The 24535-nt window shown below is 40.2% G+C and overlaps 1 protein-coding gene across 1 annotated transcript; it reads right to left on the minus strand.

The window, feature by feature from the left end:
• Positions 1-639: 639 nt before the first annotated feature.
• slitrk6 (SLIT and NTRK-like family, member 6) lies at positions 640-22582 on the minus strand. The gene is made up of 2 exons (XM_004552603.4): positions 22015-22582; positions 640-4875 (listed from the first exon to the last, which is right to left on the minus strand). The coding sequence occupies exon 2, from the start codon at positions 4858-4860 to the stop codon at positions 2323-2325; it is 2538 nt and encodes an 845-aa protein (XP_004552660.1). The 5' UTR covers positions 4861-4875; positions 22015-22582; the 3' UTR covers positions 640-2322.
• Between the last annotated feature and the right edge of the window lie 1953 nt (positions 22583-24535).

Genomic DNA, 24535 nt, shown 5'->3' on the forward strand with positions numbered 1-24535 from the left:
CATCCTGCACACAGTTTTGCACTTTGCTAATGTCTCACCTTTAGAGGAGCATATTGCTTATGAGTCTCATAGGATCAAGCAGCAGAAGATCATTTGTCTTCCCTGCTGTGTGCATGTCTGTGTGTGCCTCTGAGAGTTTTCATACCTTAAATGATGTGCGTGCATACAGAGTTTATGTATTTAGATGTCAGTGGCAGTCTGTGTTACGTGTGTATTCTTGGAAAGCAGTGTCGGATACATCAGTTATGATAGAAAGTAGAGGAATTACAGAAGATCCACTGTTTCCCCAAGTGGAAAGAAAAAAAAAAGTAATGCAGTAGAGCATGGCTGGACAAAAAGCCTGCCGCCACTGTTGTGTGATTAAGGACAAGGTCTGAGCCATTGCGGGGGGGTAAATTATTCACATAGCTGGAAAAAAAAAAAAACCCAAATGTTGTTTACACAAGTACATCCTCGCACGTATGCTGTGCAGGACTGATAGCACAATGAGAGAAAATGTCTTTTTCGAGTGCCTGGTGTGGCAATTAGCGCATATAGGGTGCGGTGTTGAGAAGCAGCAGCTTTGAATTCTTTTATCTTGAAGGTAAAACAGGCTGGATGTATACATGAGTTAGCCATAAATTACTTACAAACCATATGTATACTGCAATTCTTTATTTCCTCTTTCAATTACAAGTTCTGTTTATAGTCTGTACAGCACTGAAGGCACACAAAAAAAACAATAGATATAAGGGTTAGGTGGAACATAAGTATATACAAAATATACAGAATAAATAATTAACTCTAGTTAAGTAGAAAAGCTACAGAGTGTGTGCTTACATGAACCGTTCCAAATGTTGAGTTTCCAAGAGTATGAAGAGCAAACAGTATAAATGCAGAATAACGACAATGTCTACATTGCACATGTCACTCGCCAACTCGTCAGCTGTTTATAATGTGAGCTGGGAAACAGAGAGAAGTCGGCTGGAGTCTGTTTTCTATCAGGCTGTCTGTGGAAAACTGGACCTTCGCTCGCTTTCGGGCAATGTTATGTTCCAGGAAGTTAATAAATGTCAGCACGAGGAACGAACAATGTTCCCAAATGCTGTTGTCAGACAGAAAATAGTGGCACACGTCTCACACACAGACACTCAGACACACACAGATCAATGATATTCCACATTAGTGGCTTTTTCATCAAAAGCTTAAAAAAAACAACAAAACAAAACAAATTTCAGCAGGACTCTGATTGTCATGCACCATCTTATGGCATTTGATTAGTGCAATGCATTTTTACAACATTACAGTGGTGTATATACTTTACTTGAAGTGCTCTACTTACTGACTCAAGAAATAAAGACGTAGCTTGTACAAAAATAAATAAAGTTCCTATGTCGTGTCAATTAACTGACAGAAGGATAGCTTTCAAACTGCACTCCTATCCCTGTATTTTTTTTTATATATATATATATATATTTTTTTTTTTATGTACATGTTGGCAATTTGCTGACTCTTCGGCACAATGAGCATTCTGGTTGCGGCAATCCAGCTGGCTTATGTTGACAGAGGATGTAATCAGGTCATACCCAGAGTCAGGGTAAACTGATTAAACAGCATTTCTGGGTCAAGTGATGATTGAAATTCACTCACTTCTTCCCAAACATCTGCTTTATTCCATCGGGATGTTGGAGCGTGAGGGGGATGGGGAGGGTGCTATGTGGATCGATTCATTTGGCTGCAGTAACACAGCAGAGATGTAATTAATCATTTAAAAAAAACAAAAAAAGTTGGTTTCAACACAGGTCTGTTCAACAGACTGTGAGTTTTAACCTCTTAAACATCCAACAGGGTTCGTATTAGGGTTGGGGTTTAGGGTATTTTCATAAAGCAGAAGCTGATGCTGTTTAAATGAAGCTCTGTAGTTTTCATCTAACAGTCTGTGTGTGAATGGTGTGTTCCTCTTAACCCTAATCCTGAACTGAACCCTAGACAGCACACGCTCATCTCGCGTTAGGTTCGGGTTTTGTTTTGGCCACAGCAAACTGAATCTTTGAAGATGATGTTATATTTCAAATGACGTCTCAGTGGTCCTGTGGAGATTAAGCAGTTAAGTTATATTTGGCCATAAATAATGACACCTTTTACCAGCTACATAACATGGCTGTCAACAGATGAAACATAACAAAAGAATCAACCAATTACATTCTGTGCTACAATTTAAGAGATGTGCCCATCATATATCTATATTTATATTTTACACTGTGGCAAGTACAAGAGGGCAAAAAGGACAAGGCACTTAGATCAAACATTTTATGTATATATATTTATTATAACTTCATAAGCTCAGTTAAATGCAGTTTGATGCTCCAGAACTTCCAAATAGTCTGGTTCAGTATGCAGGTTAGCTTTGAGTTCAAAGTACTCGTTTTTTGTTTGCTCAAGCATGACCTTGTGCGGTCTTGAGTACATAATTGTCTCCATTAGTTTCACCTCCTCCTGGTGCCCTGGGACCTGCATGTCTACAGCAGGCTGAAGCTGAGGCATATTTTTTCTCAGGTATTCTGTTATTCCCAGCTGCTGCAGCTCCTTCTCCCTCTCCAGAATGTTCCTGTACAAGGAGTTGGGGTTGCTGAGAGTGACAAACTCCGCGGGGCACTCTCCGGGCATGGATCTGAACTTTGAGCTGGGGTTTCCCGTGAGGGGCGACGTGTTCTCCTTCTCCATGATGCTCCGGCAGAGGTGATGCTTGGAGCTGGGCTCGTCGAGGTTATAATCCATATCGGCGTCGTGCTCCTTGTGCTGAGAGCAGTAGGTGGGGTTGCGGCAGATCTGCACGATGGGACTGTGCGACCTGTCCTCGTACAGAGTGGTGGACCCCGTCCTCTGTGTCAGAGTGTGGTGAGTGGTTTTCTGCCCATACATGCTGTAATGCAAGTGAATGGGGGAGCTACTGCTGGTGTTTTCTCGCGGCTGCTCCTCTGCTGCTTTTTTCTTCGCCCTCCGCCGCCGCCGATGCACGACGAACACCACCAGCCCAGCCGAGCAGAATATGACCATGAGGACAAAAACAAGAAGGCTTAAAATGAGCACAGACAGTGGGACAGTGTCTGTGAGTGAGATGAGGAGACTCCTCTCATCGCTGTTGGGCCCCAGGGTGGCTGTCACACTCTCTTCATTTGAGGGCAATGGGTGGTAGGTCCCTAAACCGGGACAAAGCACCTCATGATGAAGGCTTCTCAGGTCGGTCTGCATCACTTTCTTTGGCATGTGACACAAAATGGAGCCCACCACTGTGTCCTTTCTCAGTTTCTCTACCCATTGTTTGAGGCTGAGCAAGTCACAGCTGCAGTCCCAGGGGTTGTCCTCTAAATAAATCTGCTCCAGCGAGTCGAGTTGATCGAGCACGTTGCTCACTGGCAGGTGCATAAGCAGGTTTTTTCTCAGGTTTAATTTGGCGAGAGGCACGTTGCGAAATATCTGCGCTGGAAGAGAGCTGAGCAGGTTGTTATTTAATGACAGCAGCTTCAGGTTTGGCAGGGGATTAAATGTGCCTGGTGCAATCTCTTTGATGAGGTTGTATTCCAGATATAGGTATTCAAGGTTGTGCAGTCCTACAAACATGGTAGAGAAAAGCTTTTCAATTCTGTTGCCATTTAAGTAGAGCTTTTTCAAGCTGCTTAAGCTGAGGAAAGTTTCATTATCAATGTAATCGATTCTGTTGTTTGCCAAGTTGAGCAATTCTAAACTATCATATGTTACAAAGTCGTACTTCAGAAGTTTCTGAATCATATTTCCCGTCATAACGAGCTTAGTTGGGCTTTCCTTAAGTATTCCGATATCTGACACCTTTTGAATTCCTCGGTCTTGACAATGCATCAAAAACCCAGCCACGGGGTGATTGTGACAAGAACAATGCTCCACACAAGGACTGCTGGGAATGTGAGATGGTGTCGGGATTCTGCCGTCATCCTTGGCATTGACCAACTTGGGAATCTGAGCTACTTTGGATGAGGGAGTAACAACCATATCCAGTGACTTTGACGGCTCCTCCAAGGGAATATTGGCGTGGGATGGACAGAGGATGTCCCGCTTCACCTTTGCCAGAATGGACCCCTTGAGGTCATGTGGTGTGGTGCAGATCACATCGCTGATTGATGATTGGGCTCTCATGTTCTCCATCCAGATTTTTAAATGTAAAATGTCACAGTTACAGACCCAGTCATTGTCTTCTAGGAGGAGTTCCATTATGCGCCCAATATGCTCCAAAAAGCCGACATAGGGCAGTGTCTGGAGCTTGTTGCCACGCAGGTCCAGGTGGGTGAGTGGTACAAATCGGAAAATGTTGCTGGGTAAAAACTCGATGGAATTGTCATTGAGGATGAGGACCTTGAGGCGGATCAGTTTGTTGAAGGCCCCTGGCTCGATGACCCGTATGAAATTTGTGTCAGCTTGGAGAAATTCCAAATTCACCAGGCCTTGAAAAGTGTCCTCTTTCAGTGTGACGAGGAAATTGCTATTTATATGGAGTTTTTTCAGCGAACCGAAAGTGCTAAAGACCCCTGGCTCCAGCTCTTGTATACTATTACCCCCGATGTGCAGTGAAAGGGCACTCTTAAGCCCTTCCATTTCCTCAGCACGGAGCTCAACCAAGTCATTCTTGTAAAGGTTCAGGTGGAAGGGCACACCTGCTGGGACTTTGATTTGGGAGATTTTGCTGATGTTTCTCTGCTCGCAGTTAAGATGAAAGATGCCGTCTTTTCTCTCGCAAGAGCACAAGGAGTCACAAGACTCACTAATGGAGGATGATGCCTCTGAGGGATGGATATCTTGGGATTGGACCGCAGCGAGAAACAAGCCGATGAAAATGACACAAGGCAGCATTTCGGCCTGAGAAATCTGTGAAGAAAGGATGGGCAGAAGGGGTGGGGAGGAAAAAGAAAAGTGTTAAGCAACTATGTTGCAGAAGGTCAAACTCAAACACGATGTCCTAAATAACTGTGCCACTTACACGTAGCATTAAAATTATATTCAGTCTCATTGTCAGTGATCCAAATGTCATTTAAGTTTCATATGTTACAACAGCAAGTTTATGTTATGTATGTGTAAAAGTGTAAAATTATATTTATGAGTGCATCATATGCATGACGAGTAACACAGTTCTTGGGTCAAAGCCTTTATGTAGTGTAGAACTGTCCTTGCACAGCCTTAATTGCATGAAAAATATATAAGACTAGAAAACAATGCTAACAGTGTCCAGTATTCTCTACACATTGTGTTCAATTTATATGAAACGCTCATTAGTTTTAATACAATTTCCCACTCCCTCTTATAGTCAGCATGCTTTACCTATATTTAGATTTATACTTGCACACTCTGATTTATTTACGAATATTCTCTTGATTTATTGACTTTTTAACGTATGACTATGCTGCAATACGAAAGAGACCATCTTTGTGAGTAAATTATATCGTATTAATTTCTTATGAGATATACAATACATGAATGAATTTCATGCAAACTTGTGAGGCAAACAGGACAACCAGATCTCTGTTGATCATCCGTGGCCATCACAAAATCCAACATCTACTGCACAGCAAAGGTACATATTTTGTTATTTTAGTGGAATTGGAAGCAGCTTCACACACTTTATTTTTACTGGAAAAAAAATCTTGGAGCTTCATGTTCTCATCATTTTTTCTTTCACTTTAGTGTGTAATGAATGCACAGCAGTGGGCTTATTTTTCGCAGGCTGTGAGTGTGTGTGTGATCTGAAAACACTGTGTGGTTTTTGAGCTCTGACAAAGCTGTTTTGATGCGACTGGTTTCGCCAGCATTGTCAGAGGTTTAGTAAGGTGTCGTTAACAGTTTTACAAAAAGGGGTGGAGATGTCTTAGCAACTGTGAAAACTCTAAGAAGTATTCTCTTCTTTCTGAATGTTTACACCTATGTTGCCTTTACTCAGTATATGTAGCATCATCTCTAGCTAATGGCACGCCTATTCATCCAATAAAACACTTCAGAATTAAGACTCCCTCCCGGGGCACTGCATTTTACCGATGAGTAAATAAATTCCACAGGGTGAGGACTGAGATCAGACAGCAACTCTTCCCAGTGACTCAGTGGGATAATGGTACATTATTTAAAAAAAAAAAAAAAAGAGGCAGAGCGAGAGAGAGAGAGACTCATTTGACTGATTTCTCTGCCCTTTATATGCAGGCTCGTCTGAACAAAGACGTAGTGTGAGTCATGCAAATGCAGAAGTCACTTCAATCCATGTCAAAGCAACATTTAGAACAAGCATTCTACATTTAGAACGTGAAATAAATGACCCCGTTTTATTGCAAAACCAGCTAACTCACATGAGGCTGGACTCAAAGAGAATTAAATCTGAGCCAACCCTGTATTCATACATCTGAATTCTTTCAAATACTCTTGACTGTATTATACTGACCCACACATACAGTTCTTACACACACACTGGACTTTCTGGACTTTGGTTTTGCACAACACTGGTCACTATATTCTTCATTTCCGGTTAATACTTGTACAGCTGCTGTTATTGTGTATATATTTATTTATATTTAGATTTCTTCATACATTCTTATATAGTTCTATATTGTGTATTTTGTTGTACAGTTATTTTATTTTCAACTTTAATTTATATATTTATCTTTATCTTATTCTTCCCAGTTAAATTTACCCTTCATTCTAATTTGTGTTGTACAGTTATTTCATTTTTAACCTTAATTTATATTTTATTCCTTCCTAGTTAAATTTACCCCTTTTAATTTTTCATATTTATTTCCTATCTTATTCATAGCCTTTTCCTTTTTTGTTTTCTTTAGGTCACGAGCAGTTGTCCAAGCATTTCACTACATATCGTACTGTGTATGACTGTGTACGTGACAAATAAAAATTTGAATTTGATTTTATTTTACAAACTATATTAAAGCAATAAACCGAAGCGTGTGGAGGGGCAGCTCGGTCCACTGAAAACCAAATCAAACTGTGAGTAGGATTTATGTTGAATGACAAGGGAAAAGCTGAAATCTGATTTTAATGATGAGCAGCCTGCGCACCACATTGAAATCTATTACATTAAGTCGACTAAAATCCCGATGGATCAAAGGCTAAATCACTCTTGGGGGACTGGTGCAGAAGTGTAGACATCTTCCCTAGATCAAGAATCATCTAGATATTCACTGTTAACGAATGGGATTCTTCAAAGAGGAAAGACGTGAGAGATGACAGCCGTTCTTGTTAACGAATGCGATTAGTAACTGGAAAGCTTCATTCTGGCAAGACGGGGCAAGCCAATCCAGCCTGTGTTTGTCAGAGAGTGAAAGCTATGACTCAAGATATCTATCGAAATAATACTCAACTGTCTCTCTTTACAAAGCTGAGGAAATATCTCCCCTTTACGCAAAGTCAGAGACATGTGGGGCATATTTTCTGGGGGTGTTTGCAGTTGCCTGTGCCCTAAAGCAGTAATAGAAAAAAATATCTTTTTTGGTGTGCAGACTAGAGATACACCCTGTGAATTCATCATCAAAAACCACTCTACTGTTTTGGGGAAAACAACAAAAAGACTTTAAAAAAAATGTGAAGTTTTTGATGTGTCAGTTTGGATGCTCAATTTTTTTTTTGTCCTCTAATTGTAAAGTTTTAGAAAATTACATTTTCTATATAGCCTAGAGATACAGACCAAGGGACCAGCAGGCATTCATGTACCAATTAGCTTAATTACTGTTCTGAAACACATCAGACGTTCAGATTTTAAATGCTTACTACAGTCTGACTATAAATATAACAATTGTTCTGTTTACCAAGTCAAGCAATCCTCACACAACACACACCTAACCCAGGGAGACAACAGAGAGAAGATAGCTCCATGAAGCTAAAACATCTCTGAAGTTATTCCCCAACCCTCTCCGTGCCTCTTCTTTCCTTCTTTCAACTTTTTGCCTCCCTCACCATGCCTCCATGCATTTTTGGTGCCACAGGGCAAAGTCAACAGTATTGATGAAAACCAAGACAACTCCATCTTCAACATCTTTGAGGTTCAGGCATATACCCCAAGGTCATTCTCCACATACCTGCAATAACCGATAAGAGACTTTACACTCCTCACTCCATGGACCCGGGAAACACTGAATAGCGAGAACTCTAAGAAATATAAAAACCCTAAGACACTCGTTACATTACCAAAGTAATACATTACTGGTAATGTCACTGAACTCTTACCTAACTCAGATGGCACCAGCTTCAACTCTCATAAGTGCACAAAGAGCCAAAAAGGAAGCTGTAGTAAAAGGAAATGTGTGGACAGTTTTTTCTTTGGCTAGCTTTACAGCATATCTATTTAGACAAGTTTCTGTTTCAGACTGCAAAATCTGGCCTGGGAAGTATTTAAATTAAAGCACATAATGTAATGTTATTACAGTAGTTGAGCATGTCCTCTGCTGCAGCATTTTACACTTTACTGTAACACTTGCAACCGTGAGCAGGCCAGAACACAAAGTGTGCCGGTGAAAAGATGTGTTCATTTTTTTGGGGGGAATGAAAGGAAAAGCGATATACTGAATGCCAAGGAATGGTATTCTTACATTGCTTTGGAAAAAGAAAAACAATTCAATAAAAGGCACAGAAAATTTGCAACACCTATAATTCCTGCAGTGCTTAATAAAGACAAGTTTACAACGTTTGGGGGAGGGAGGTGAAAAAAACCCCATCAACCCACCAAGCAGAAAAACGTAGTCTAACGAACACAGATATTCGATGTCAAGTTTTTAACTGATGGTATTTTTTTGCGACTGAGTGATTTCTGTTGTTTTAATTATAGTAAAAGTGCAACTGCTCAAAAGTGGTTAGCCACAAGTGGAAATTTTTGATATACCAAACCCAAGCGGCATACAGGTGAGACAACCGTAGTAGTCCACAAACGTTTCTCCTCAGGTCATTTTAAAAATTTCCTCCATGAAGCAAGCTTTCTTGCTAATGTATGCACCTCAATGCTGTTACAAGTGTCCCTTTAGTGAGCAGGTTGCATGTGGGAGATCCTGAAGGGGAGAAAGAAAAGATGGCTGGATGGATATTACATTCCTCCAATAACACCTCTGATTCTACCACAGAAAACAGCTTCTTCTTCACTTCTTCCCTGCCATGCTGATTACTGAGAGAAACAAATGCTTTCAAACCCATGCTAATAACATATTGCAGATTGCAGGTAACAAACCGCACCTGCATCGTTAGCCAATTCCTCACACCCTCATCTGTTCTTCTCGTCCGTGACCCTACACAAGTTTCTGAATTGGATATTACTAAAATACACTGTCTGTTTCTGTGTTAGCAGATCAACAGCAGACCTTTAAACTCCTGTTGTTCTCAGATTACAGTCTCCTGTTAATTTGACCTGCTTAGTAAATCTGGTCCTGAATGCACTAATAATCTCGTGATCCCCTCCCTTACTCATTTCTACAGGGAATCACCACAACATCAGGCAGAATGCACAGGAATAATTAGTTGAATGTTCTTGCCTCGAGGGAAATCTGGCGCTCTGAATCTGACTGGACAGGAGTACAACAATAAGGAGACCAACCACTCTTTGAGAAAGACAAGTTGCTCATTATAGATCACTCACTGAGCTACTGTTTAGATACACAAAGGATGAAAATGTCTCTCAAACAGTGATGATGTCTTTTAAACTGTAGACTATTCTGCATTTATGTTCCTGTCATCTATCCGGTATGTCGTACAGAATTGAAAATGTCAGATTATTATTTCCCTTTTGTCCAACCAACAATCCACAAAGCAAATAGATTTGAATAATGTGTTGTAGTTTTAAACTTTGTAATAGTTGAATGCAGTTTATAAAATCCCAAATATAACACATCATTCTGGTGTTCTGCAGTCTAAGTTTTACTTAGTGTGATCTTAATAATCTTTGGCTCGGTTTCTATGATTTCACCTCTTATGATTCTTGCTCAAATGAGGTGAGGAGGAGGGAAACTGAGGAAGAATTAAGGACTTTATGGATTGGCGTGAATTTGAGAGTCCAGCAGGTGGTGGACAGAAGACTGCTCTTGAAGCTGAAATCAGCCAAAGGGACTGCACCCTTTATTGGCTGTTTTATGTATTTATACAGGAGAACTTTATTAGGAATAGTTATTGTTTTGCTATTTGGGATATGTGGTGTCATATCTGTGTTGAACCTGCCAGGTCAATGTAATTTCCTGCTAAGGATTAATCATGGATATATCTGTTTATGTTTCTAATTAACATCACGTTGGCATGTCTTCAAAACACTGCAGTCAAGCGGTCACTAAATAAATAAAAACGTAGATTAAGAATCAATAGACATTTATCATTTAATGGTCTCTGCAATAATTTATCTTTACAGATGGCTAAGCAAACTCATTAAAAGAGGAGGTAAAGTGATGGAAGAGAGGTATCAGAATTGGCTATAGGCCACCAAATTTAAGCTTTCAAAGCCAAAATTTTCTCTGAGTGGTGGAATTGCCCTTAGACCTTTCCAGCTGCTTGCCCCCCCCCACGTCCATGTGGAAAGGCATGGCATTTATTTTAGAAATCAGTCTTTCGCTTCTGAATTCTTATTGCAAAAAGCAACAAGAATGAAAGAAAATATTTGAATCAACTTTTTAAAGTCTGTATTTGAAAAGACATACTCACAGATTCCATATACGAAAAGAAGATATTAATGTAAAATCAAACACTGGCAAAACTTCTAAGCTGTGAACAACTTCCACATTTATACAGTTAGACATCACTGGGAGTTAAGCAATAATCATTTTCAAGCATTTCTATGCAGAACATTGAGAAATGTGACTATGTACTCGTGTTTAGCAATTAAAGATAATGTGACAAACCAAAATGAGACACAAAAATCTCATTCGTCAAACCTATTAAATTTACATTGTTTAGACAGCGATAATATTCAGACAACATCTCCCAAATCTAGTGCTGAATAATAACTGCAGCATTTCCCTTTTTATTATTTATATACATTTGATTGCTCAGGAGTCTGGTGGAAGTCATGGGACCCAAGGCGCTCACCTTTGTGACCCTAATGGCTTGTAGGATAATATGAAATGGAAAAAAAAAGACTATTAACAGATGTTATCGCGTGCTGCATGATAACACTGCAGAGAGCAGATAGAGAACGGCAGTAGTTTGATGCTCTCTTCCTACTGGATTTCAAACAGACTCCTCTTAACTGATCCATTTTTCAAGCAATCAATGTTGCATGGAAGTCGGTGTGATGGGCGCAGGAGATGAAACATTCTTCCAGTGCCAGTCTTCTGCTGCACTCTCTTTTCTTTTTTTTTTTTACACATTCAAATGTTCATCTCGTGCTGTTCAGACAATTCAATTAGAGATCTACTGAAGCCCTATGAGATCGCTCCTCATGCATGCGAGCGAAGCCAACTCATCACCCAAAATCGAATCAGATGAGTGAAAAAAAAAGAAAAAAGGAAAAGCAGCATGGAGCGAAGGAGAGTAAGACATCAGAGAGAAAGTGAGGAAAAAGTCTGTTGATGGAATATTAATCATAGGCCGGGTTCTTTACCATCGCTGGAACATACACAGGAGGCTTTGTCCATTTATAAAACCAATAAACACCCTGTTAATGCTTCTGCTGGACCGGTTATAAATTGTATTGTTCCAGTGCAGTGAAACACTCCATAATATCACGGAACACCCACAGTGAGTCCACTGCCCCCCGTGGGTATAATATGTCAGAGTGACAAGGCCTCTTCTATGTGACTGTGCGAGCACTCTCACACAGAAAGCCATGAATACACAAATGCTTATCTTCCACGCAGACTTTTACAGCACTGCTGTAAATAAATGTTGTCTTTTTATATGTTCATTAGTGTGTCCATTCAGACAAGTGCACGCATGATATCTGAGATGATGTAAGCAGCCAAATGACTTTAAATAACCAAAGATAAGTATATCCAAAAACTTTTTGCATGCATTTTCAATATGAAACTCACTTTTGTGTGTGTTATCAATGAAGCGTATCCCTTTGTTTTACACAGGAGCATTTTCATCTTGACCCTAAGTAATCTTTCTAATCAGTGTAAAGGAAGTTTTAAAAAGCCTGTGGAATGATCACTGATGTCTGCCTGCAGCTGCCTTTGCCTCAAACACTTTGCTGGTCTCTCAGTCCACTTTCAGTGGTGCTCGGCAGAGGTGCCAGTTATTTGTTGGTCTTAGTTCTCCATTGTTTCCCCATAGCTACTATACAGGTCCCCTGAAGCACACAATAGCCCCTTGTTTCCCCCATAGACATCCTCCAATGGAGGCTGTAAGCCAGGACGTCTGGCTGCCCTTGCGAAACTGGGTTTAGGGTCAATAACACCCGCTAGTGTACGCCTAACTCCATAGAGGACAACCATGCGTCACTCTCACTGAACCTAAAAAATTAAAAAATTCCTCTCCTTATATGAAATTTGCTCCAACTTTAAAGTTTAATACATGCAGCATGTTTGATCAGGTGACCAATGTGTTAAATCATCAAGATTTCAATAATTGAGCTAAATGATATGGTTGCCATAATCACGCAGCCCTAGAAACAACGCAATCAAGTTTTATTCTTATCAACATTTCTGTAGGACAAGTCACTTTCGAACAGGCAGATGAGTCCAGAATTCATTACTTGGTAATCTAATGTATCACATAAGTAGTGTGAGAAAGCGATGCAGCTGAGCAGACCTTTGCTGATAAACTTGGAGCATGTCCCTTTGCAAAAGTCACCAAAAATCCACACTGCTATGGATTCTGACAAAGACATCTCACTGCTGACAGCATTTCAGTATGAATGGACTGAATGTGGCTTTATCACAGCTTGACTGTGACAAACTTTAAAATAACAACTGTATTGGGCATTCCTTTGCAAAGCCAGGGTTCATACTAAGCATGCCATCCTTACTGAACAGCTCGTGTGCCCTTGCTTGCCATTGATTTTTGCACTCTTTACGCCCCTGACAGCACACTGCAGCACCACTTATTTACCATCTGTACATTTGTCATAGTTTCTAGTGGACTGACAAAGACACACACACTATAGATACAGTATATGACAACAAAACAAGGACCTGGATTTGCACTGTACTAAGTATGAATGCACACCATCCGGTTGACAGTTCCGAACATTATTTTTAGATAATATGAACACAGTCATAGTCGTGTTCTGTCCTCGTCACTGTCAAAGTAAAGCACGCTAGAGCCACAAATAGCCCATAAGGCATAATTCCTTCTTCTGTTGCAGGAGGCAACCTGATGTAGCATGAAAGACTTGTTATCCCTAGTGGCACACCGATGGATAGAGCCATTCTCTTAGCTCGCTCAAGAGTGATAAAAGTCACTCCAAATTAGTGTTTTGGACATATCACGGAGATGTCTTGTGGATATCTCACATTATTATTGGCTTTTCACTTGCTCTTAAAAGCATTAGTCACCTCGGTTCTTAGCATTTTATGACCTTAGTCCTCCTCATTGCTAGGCTACCTGCAGCTGCGATGATTAATGGATCCTGACAACAGGGTGGTTGAAAGAGTAGAGTTTAATTCACTGAAGTCTGAAGTTCTCTGACAGTTTAATCCACCTGTTCACCACCCGCAGCAATAATGTAAATATAATCTGTACCAGCACCGTGAGACTGAAATCCAAGCAGGTTTAGAATCAGGATTCTACAAAACAACTTTTATTCAAACATATGAGCCAACATCTGACATGTATTGTATTGTTCTGCATATGGTTAATGAGGATTCACATGTACAAGGATCAGGTTTCAGAGCTCTTGCCTGTCAAGTCCCTGTGAATGGAGCGATATCATGTGTTTCCCAACGGAATTGTTGATCTATTGCTTCATTTTGCTTGCGGTGCTTGTGCTGAAACGTTTATCAAAACTTTCCGTGTGCCAGCGCAAGTGAAAGTGACTGTATTGCATTTATTCAAATTTGAATCAAACATGCATAAAAACAAATCCAGTAAACCAATGTTAAAGACATTTCAGCTGTACATATTTAGTTGGATTTTAGTTTTGTAAGTGCAGTAGGTATGACTGATTTAGATTTTAATTTAAAAAATAAAAGTTCAAAACGTTTTTTTAGCTCCTAGTTTTAGTTTTAGTTAACTAAAGTGCATCCACCTGTTAACGGTCTATATACATCTATTTTATAAAATATATATATTAACACTGACTGAACTTTCTGGCCCTTTGTTTCAGCATGGTGGAGGTTTTAGTGGAAGTATTGTGCTTTCAAACAGGCCAACAAAGATCCTTTTAGCTGTGTTGGAAGCACACAGCCTTGGTGATCAGGGGAGCGAGGCTGATAGCACACGCTCTGCTGGCTGCTACAAGGATTGCATCTTTAGAAACATCATCAGTGTCCCGATGAAAAAAAAAAATGAAAAGAAAGAAATTCGATTGGCTCTCTGCTTTTCTCATGTTGTTCAGTAGTTCTAACAGCTGGGAGCTCATCCCTATGGTAAGTCATAAGCAGATACTGAACTTCATCATGCATAGAGACCTAATACATCTTTATGGCCATTAACTGACACAGTTAACGCCACAGTTTTGCTTACTCACTACCTTGTGTAACTGCATAGCTTCCTCACTTTCTGCTCTCTGCTGGTGGGCCTTAATTTCTGATAGAGAACATATGCATGATAGAACTAATAATAGAAACACAAAGGCAGTGTGGGATAGGGAGGGAAGAGGGGGTGGCTCAGCTCCCCTGGCAAGCTTGATTTAGAAGGCCTGCATTTCCAATGGTCTGTTTAACTAATGCGCAGTAATTAGTTCTCCTGAAATGAGCAGGCGAGTTACGCCACTGTATAGTAGGATCAAGGTATGTTTTGTAAAAAGACCCATCTGCACCAAACAGATGTATGTTTCTGTATACCTTACTGTCGCTTTAAAAAAAAAAAAAAAAAAAAAAGGACACTTTCTATTCAGGAGTGACTCACCAGCAGGACTGGCAAAGTGTAGATACATTTGTTCACTATGCTCAATCTAGTTTCAGTGCTACCTGGAAAGTCAGGCAACTGAAAGCAAAGCCAATACTCTAAATAAAGTAGAAAACAGTTTTAATAGAGATTGTTGTGTTATATCATTATGAGATAGCTCTTTGAGAATATTCAGTGAGTGTTTCATATCTTTCTATCTCCAGTGTAACCATCCTTAGTCCTTTCAGCCTTTCAGTTGTTTCTAATGTCGATTTTAAAGCATGCCCTCCATAAAAAAAAGGGCCACAGGGTAATGGTAATGACGGTCTTATGATTCGCTCCATAAATAGGTGTAGATCAGCCACTTGGAAAAAAACAAAAACTTCATTCTCAAAGGAGTCACATATTATAGGTAGACAGGCCTGGCTACTGAGAATAAACAAAAGAAAGGGCACCACCTAGAACATTCTGTCATGTCAGTTAATCACAGCTTGGTTTCTGTGGTCTACAAAAATGCAGGCAAGTTTATAGACAACCTGAAAATCTGAAAATAGAAACTTAAATTATATTAAATCTCTAAAAATACTAACTCGCAACAAAAAACGATTTTTATATTTTCATATGCATTCTAGTTAGATATCTGCAATATACCAATACTGGTCTATTTTGAAACTTTCAATTTGAATTTATAGAAACTTCCTTCCAAAAACTACAAATACATAAAGTGATTGTCAAACACAATCGAGCTGTAAGTACATTTTTCATATGACATGATGGATTGTCATGTACTGTGATCACGCTGGATATCCTAACTGTGCAATTATGACTGGTATCATTCAAAAACTAGAGTCTTCGATTATTTTTAAAGCAAGGATTAAACAATATGTTTTCCTCACTGTTAAAATTGATCGTTAGGATAGAAAAGCTCCATTAAGAAAGTTATTTTACCATTTTACACATAGAAGCAGTTTCAGAACATAAAAACATACCCATTTACGCATTTATGTTTGAGATCCAACTCAGAGCTGTTTTACAACATATTCATGCAAATATTTAAAAATGCACAAAAGCCAGGAATTAAAGGGGGTCACCACACGCATTGCAGTAATGTTACAATTAGTTAACAGTCGTCCTCAAATTGGGCATGTGGCTATTTCTGGGAAATGTGAAATGATTTTCGAAAATCCGGTCCTGGCTGATTAATTGTTCTTACAGTCAAACACAGAGCAGCTTCCTGCTCTCTTATTTTGCTCCATTATTTCAAGAGTTTCATCAAATCTGTCATACAGTCGGCCTTGGTAGTTGCCTTTTCTTTAATGCATGCATTGCAGTTTTATGATATTGGCATCAAATCTAATAATTTTTGTACAAATTTCTCCACCTGCTATCTGATGTAAGCCTTTCAAAAAAAAACAATCGATGCATGTGCGCCTGGAATTGCCCACCCCTGGGGTAGTGGTTTATCAGTATGTGTTTTCAGATGTCTCTTGGTTCTTAACCTTTATATAACTTTTTTAGCTACCTCCCAGTTTTTGACCACCACCATAAATATGAATGTATTCATAATGACTTGCCCGGTTAAAATATTGTGCAAATGTTTATTGCACAACAGTGCAGACTGGCCCAAGTTCAACTTCAGTGGATATCCTATCAGGACAAAACAAACATTTTTTGGATGTAGAATCAAAGCAGTTGTTTCTTCACATTTGGTAATTAGACTTTAGTTACTCGGAGAAGATATGAAACTATTTTTTTAAAACACAGCTTACAAATAAGTACTTGTAACATAGATTTTCTCTGTATAACTCTGCTACACGTTAGACAGCCAGTCACTGAGATCATTAGATCTTCGCACTAGTATGCTGTCTGCTGATTGGCTCTTTAACACTGATGAGATTTACTTCAAATATACTAAAATTTAGTATCAAATAACAAGACATTATCCAACACTTGGTAGGATGTAATCAGTCTGATTTATCAGTTTGATATTCAGCCTTATGTACTACACTCTAGCTTACTGTTCGTCAGCAAAACCATGACGAGTTTACTAACTGAACAAAGTATTATAAAGTCATAAGCTGTTTTTTATGACCACATCTGTTAGTGGCTCTGTTCATTAGTAACAGCTGAATGGTATGTGATCAAGTGACAATTCATCAAGACGCCTACTAAAAGCAAAGAAAGAGGGAAGAAAAATCTACAAGCCATATGTAAACGTTGCCTGTATGTGTTTTATATTTACCTGACAGGATCTAGACTATGATTGTCATAAGCGACTGCACATTTTCACATATGGGTGCAAACTTTGAGCCCATGTGTGTTCATGGGAGAAATGGAAAGATGGCGGCGCAGCTTTTTTAGCTACGTTGAAGGTAATAGGATTAGCACAAAGTCACAGATTTATCTTTTACTGTTTGGGAAACATGGAGATGGATCATACACACACACACCCCCACCACCAATTCTGATTCTCCCTCTGCTCTGCCCTTTCCCTGTTTATTCACCAGGCGCCTCCATAATTCATTACTGTGTCATACTAGAATCAGTATAACTTGCTTTATGATGCAGAGCCAGTAGAGCTAAAACTCCACCCTATCTGACACTTTGGCTGATGCAAATTTGCCTGAAGGAAATCCAGTCTATGGTCAAGGGAAATAAGAAGACTCATTGGAGCTGCCAGTATCAGATGCAGCAGCAGACTTAAGCAGTACACACAGACAGAGGCAGAGCTTACGGACCGATAGTCAAAAACATTTTCAGACTGGCACCATTGAGCAAGAGTGGATGGTTAGATGAGAAGATTGATAGATGTTATGTCTGTTTGACTGCATCAGTAACACCAAGGTGTAATGTCTTTTTAAAAGGAAGATAAAGCTGGTATATTTTTACATAATTCTTGTCTGGACACATAAGACAGCAAATTCAATGCAGATTAAGTTCAAGGTGTCTTGCTTTCAGCCTGTGCATTTTTTTTGTCAGTTAATTGAGTGTGTGACAACTTAACTGCAGAGACTCGAGCTGACCTGCGCCGTCCAGCTAAACAAGACCTTTCAAGACCAATTAAGTGGGAGAGCCACAGCGGGAAGTTAAAGAAGCTGGACAGCATTCTAAGCTCCTGCTAAAACCTGTTATCAGAACAAAAGCTTCAAAGTCAAATATAAGACTCAACGCCACCCATAATTCCCTGTTTGTTTTTGAGATGGATTACTCCGAGCCAAATGAAGTTCCCGGAATCACAACAGACACTGCAGATTAAATGCATATACAGGCAGCACAGCACACGCTGCACGTCTGCCACAAGAAATGTGTACACATCACACGTGACGCTGCTGCAACAGAAGGGAGTGTTGCGTTTCAAACAAAGGTGGGGGGGGGGTGTTATTGTCCTAAATAATCTGCTCGCTGAGCATTTCATCAGAATGCTAGCAGCAGCCCATCAAATTCTATGTGCTACTTTTCCAGCAGAAGGTTTTACAATATTCATAAAGTGCTTGGCAAAATATAAAGATGGATAGGTAAAGGCTCAACAGCTGGCGATAATGTTTGGTGTCAAGACAATGAACAATGCTGAACTTGTAAAGGTTTTTGAGGTGTGTTGAAAATGTGCAGTACTCAATAGCCAGACTACGAGAGATCTATGGGGACCAAGCTCCGTTCTCATAAATATATAAACATATTTTAGAGCGTAAAATATGCTCTAATATAATTTAATCCCTGCTAGACATTAATGTTTTCCCCAAAATGTGGCCAAAGTATGCACTTTTTTACTGCCCATATCTGGCGCTGACTGACTGCACTGGTCCACCTTAAACAATTCTTATATTAAATGTGTTACAACATTTGGGCCACATCTGGTCCACACTACACTAATTATAACCCACATTAATACCATGTCTGGCCCAAACATCTGAGCTGTCAGTGCCAAAAAGATCCCAGATAAGACCCAGATGTGTTTACTATGTGTAGCAAGAAGCACTTAAAAAAAAAAAAGAAAGAAAATCCCTCTCTTCCTTCCCTCAGCCCCAACTGGTCACTGGTCTTATGACCCAGTGTTTTGACTTTTAGTTCATTTTGATGTTTATAGTATGTTTAAGCTCATTAGGTTTCCTATGTTCATTTGCTTATTAGTTCCCCCTTGTGTTTTCAACCCCTGTGACGTCCCCCCTGCCCTTTCATGTCTGAGAGTCTCATGTTGTCAAGTTCATGTTGTCATGTCTGCGTCTCATTATGGTTCCTGTTTTATTTTGAAGGGGTCCTGTGTTCCTATGTTCAATGTTTTTAGTTTTACTCTCCTCTTGTGATGTCCTTATGTTCATGTGTGTCAGCTGTTTCCCCATGTGTTTCCGTTTCCCTCATTATCCTCCTGTGTGCATTTAGTCCATGTGTCTTCAGTCATTCCTTGTCAGGTCACCTGCTCATGCACGTCACAACTTCAGGTATCCATGTCAGTTCACCATGTTTAAGGTTTTTTCATGTTTAGTTTTAGTTCACCCAGTTTAGGTTATTGTTTAGTTTCACCTATGCTCTTTGTTTGTACCTTGTTTCCTAGCCTCAATAAACGGCTTGTTTTTTGTAAATCCATGTCACGTTCAGTTTTTGGTCTGCGTTTGAGTCCTCTCTTGCAAACACATACAGTCTGCCTCAGCCAGACTGTGACAATAACTTACAATATAAAGCGCCTTAAAGGTGACTATTGCTTTGATTTGGAGCTATATAAATAAAACTGAACTGAAGTGAATTTTACAGGTGTTTGTGCTCAGTCACTCCTTTGTGTTATGTTGTGGTTACTCAGGAATGTGCTACCATAAACATGCACTTTAACTGCTCCTGATTGCTTTCTCTTACAATTACAAAGTATTTTAAGAACTTTTTTATCGTGTTATGACAAGTCCTGCCTGCTAATTTACACCTTCCTGCTGTGACACACGACCACGAAAAGCCAGCAACCTTTCTCCACTGAAGGAAAAGAGAGCCTTGTTTACTCCCAGGCTTTTCTCCCCATTTCCCTTGAAGGTCTCCCACCAACAGTTGCGTGCGTCTACTACTTAAAAGTCAGGCGGCTTTTAGCCTGGGGGGCTGAAACAGAATGAGGTGGAGTTTGGGCCGGAGAATGCGAGACAGTTGACTTGTTGCGTCAGGCTAGAGGTTGTTTCATTTCAGCCCGACATGGGATAGCACATTAGAGCCCCACCCCCAAACACCCTAGCAGTCCATGGCTTCAGAGTGCGTATGTGTTTCTGCGCTGCCTTGTTTCTGCGCTCGCTCTGACCGTCTATCAACTTTCCCCGAGCGCCCCTGCAGTGTTCCCAGGCACCAATTACGCCAGGACTTGTCCCTTTCCTCCTCTGGATTGGAAGTGATGCGGCTTGCCCCTACAGGGTCGACACCACCACTACACCCACATATCAGTGAGAGATTCTGCCAGCGCCCGCGGCCCTCCTTCACCACAATCCTGGAGAAATGATAATTATGACATCCACCCACTCAACAGGCATGAGATAGTTCAACTCCCTTGCCCCTTGTTCCAGCATTTTTTTTTTCTTCCTTTTTTTTTTTTGACTGATTCAATATTACGTGGGCTCACGCTGCCTACTTCATCTCCGCTCTCTGATACATAACTGCAGGATTTCTCAATCTGACAAACAGCACACTAATATATTTTCACCATGGCCAGAAGCTCTACCCTCGACCCAGAGCTGGCTCTGAAATCCGCAGACCACTCACACCTGTGGCCAATTTCCTTTTGGCTACTCAACTCATTACAGACAACACCTACCCTATTCAAACATATTTGTGTTTCCCCTTCACTGCAAACAGTTTGTTCAGTTGTAGGGGACTAACCACGACTGCACCACCTGATATCCACAATTAACATCAGCTCTTGTTTCCCCTCTCTCTATAATTCCCTGTGCCTGGGTGACTTTTTTTATTTTATTTAGGTATTATAGCAATGGAGCTACAAAGCTGGAGGGGGGAAAAACAAAAGAAAACTCTTAACACTAGAGAGCCAGACAGGAAAGTTGTGATTAAAAAAAATAAATAATCAAATGTTATGCCATCCAGGGCCTATAACTGGGGCATTACCTTATTAACCATTATTCATCCAAGCAAAAAATTGGGGTCCAGACTCAATTAAGCAAACTTAAAGATAATCAGACAGTGCTTTCCCCATTAACTTGCACTTCCTCTAATTGAAGGGGGAAAGCTGATTAGAAGTAAGGCACAAATGCAGTGCAGATCTATTGAACTGCCTGTGATTAGAGTGTGAACATGCACGCTATAACAGCGCCGTGTGAAACGTAACGAGATTAATTGGCTGGCTCTGCTTCCTGATTGGCTCGGTTCTGTCAGAATTTATGACGCAGCGCCCATTAAAAGACACCTGTGACCACTAACACTAATAAATATTCATAAGCCACAGATATAATTAGTGATGGCCGAACGCCAGGAGGGAAGAGCGAAGTGTGAGGCAGCTTCAATCTGTTACCGCGCAGAGCTCTTTTAAAAATGAGCCACTCACTCCAAAGTTTTGTCTTTTTTTTTAAATATATTTTTCCTTGTATGTAATACAAAGCAGAGCACAGGCACACCAGTCCGAATTTCCATAGGGGAGAACAGCGCCGTAGGATACAGTAACTGTGTGTGGCAGACAGCCAGGTGTGCTCGAGGTAATGGAGCCCCCTCAGGAAAACTCACAGCTCCTTCTCTGTTCCTGTCAAGTCCAGGCACTATTTTTTATTTATTTTTTTTCTTTAAAGCTGTTTTCTGCCTGTGCTTTCTGACAATCTACACCCTCTGTTTTATAGCAGGTTTTTAAGGGGGGATAAAACTGGATGGTTACGGCACTGCAACATTCTTTAGCTAGTTAGAACGTGCCCGTAATGGACGCGGATTCCTTATCATTTAAGCTAACCCCAATAAACAAAACAAAAAAAAAAGGGGGGGGCAGTTATTTAATTGCAATGAAACAGAAATAAACTTTCCATAAATCACATCTGATCCATAACTGACAGAACATTGACAGAAAAATATTTACATTCACCGTAAAGTGACACTTACCGGATAAAACTGTTGAAGAAAGACGATGTTTAAGTCCAAATTTCACTGTACTTGGTCCATCAGTTAATGCGGGTAACCCACCACCTTTAAAAAGAGGAGAGGGGGGACGCGCAGGCTAACAGTTTCACTACAGTCCACGAAGCTCCTTATAAAACAGGCTGACACACTACAAAACTTCACAGGTTCCGTCAGTCCTCTCCCTTTTCCTTTGCGGTTCCTCACACACACACACTCTCACACGCTTAATTATTCCGATACACCAGGACGCTTTGCGGTGAGGTTTCACTCCGGTCCCGGGATGATGAGCAGCCCGCAGCCTTCCTCCTTCCAGTCTCTCCACAGTCAATTAGGATTAAGTTGCAGGTTCGAGGCGACAGTGTTAAAACATTGTTGCCATTAAAGCGGGGCTATTCTTTAATCTCTCTTTTTTCTAATTATGCTTCTACGGTCAACTTAAAATAAAATAAAAATACAATGCCAGCGCGTGCCGTACCCTGCTCTCGCGCTGCGCCGCGCGCTCTGTGTAGTTAACCAATCTGCGATATATTGGAGTTGCTCGGTAATTTGCATGCTGTAGAGGTGGACTACAAGGAGGCAAGGCGGCGTCAAGGCGACCGCAGCACGCGGCTCTCCCGGAGACATTCAGACTTTCAGAATAAAAGCCTGGAGTAGATCAAATGCATTTATTTATTTTTATTTAAGCCTCTTTAATGTTTTGATCAATTTTACGACTTTTATCTATCACAAAACATAATTTAAATTATATTTAATCACTCTAAAAAATGGCCATACAAATATTTTTCATTTCTTTCCAACAACTGCCAGCCAACCAGAAAAAAACAAACAAACAAAAAAAACGTTTATTCACGAAGGGATATCATGCAACTTCCGGTACTTTAGTGTCTCTATATCGGGCAGTTTTATGCAACTGGGAAAGCACTGAAACGGCTATACAGAGCTCCTCCTCTTGGAGATTCTCACAATAGACCGAGAAAAAAAAACTCTTACACTGATAGGCTTTAAATAGCCTGGCTGCAGCACCAAGACCAAAGAATGCCTATATCAGCCATATAAGGCAACTAAAATAGTAGCATAAAAATATGCAAAGGTCTTGTAATCACATAAGTCAAGTATAGCATTTTTGACATAATAGTGTTGATTCTTATTTGTGAGAGAAGAAAATAATTTCCTGTGTGTGTGTGTGTGTGTGTGTGTGTGTGTGTGTGTGTGTGTGTGTGTGTGTGAGAGAGAGAGAGAGAGAGAGAGAGAGGGGATCTGCACAGTGGCAAACTAACACACCTTTCATCACACAGCAAACTGCAAGCTGGTCTTTATGTGTGTGTGTGTGTTGTGTGTGTGTGTGTGTGTGCCCTTGAACACGACACTGAAGTGCTACCACTTCCAGATGAGTTGTGGCTGGGCTTGACCTTTAACCTCCCTGTGGTGCAAGAACTAATAGGGTGTAAGATCATTATTATTCCAGATCATGCTCCTGTGTGATGAAAAAAGAATCAGACAGATCAAAACCGCTGAAAATAACCTTGGAATGCCAACTGATCATCTGCATCAAACCCAGGGTTGTAATTCTCTGCAGCTTACTCGCTGATCACTTTCAGATGGGCTGCCCCCCGCCCCAATGCAATCGGTTGTGTCTATCTGCTGCATAAAGCCAAGTGGGTTTGTCACGGAATTAGAGAAAATTTTACTCCCATCTGGAACATCACAGACTGGAGCAGTCATCTATTGCTTGACCTCATCGGTGACCCATCCCAGACAGATCATCTCAAAGGACCTGGTCAGAGAATCAAAGATGCAGGAGTGACAAATTACAACCTTTAAAAAAATTACCCAAGAACTTGTAATGTAGAGTTTAATCATGAGATGTAAAACAGGAAGAAAAAAAAGTGTGATTCATTTACACAACTTAATGATACCTTGCAAGCACATTCACACATTTAGACAAAAACAAAATTAACATTAAACAGTGCGCTAATGGCAGTGACAACAAGAGAGTACGGTGTATCTTAAAATGCAAAGTCACTCTCCAAATAATTCCCCAGCCTAATATTTCATTCTGGTAGAGTAAATATTCTGTGTCCTGTTCACAGAGCCCTGCTACAAAAAAACAAAACAAAAATCATTTACGCTCACTTAAAATCAAATTCTTAAATTTAGACCATTACAAAGCTTGTTTAGAACCTGATACAAAACCTTTTCTTGACATTTTGGACAGTGCCCCCACCACCCCACCACCCACTTCATAATAAATATATAGTAGTAAATGTATAGTAAACATTTCAAGTTAATGACCTTAAATTTAATGACAACATACATTCCCCCCAAATATTCAGAATTTATCACAAGTGAGACAAAAACAGCACTGAGAAGACGCTATATGGTTAATAAACTGGCTGTAAGAACCAATAATACATATTACAGCATTACAGTCAAGAGATTAATATTGTGGAAATTATAACACAGAACCAATGAAAATCTGTTTCTCGCTGAAAAAATATAAAAA

The sequence above is a fragment of the Maylandia zebra genome, linkage group LG23, assembly GCF_041146795.1.
Source record: "Maylandia zebra isolate NMK-2024a linkage group LG23, Mzebra_GT3a, whole genome shotgun sequence".
NCBI classification, from domain to species: Eukaryota; Metazoa; Chordata; class Actinopteri; order Cichliformes; family Cichlidae; genus Maylandia; species Maylandia zebra.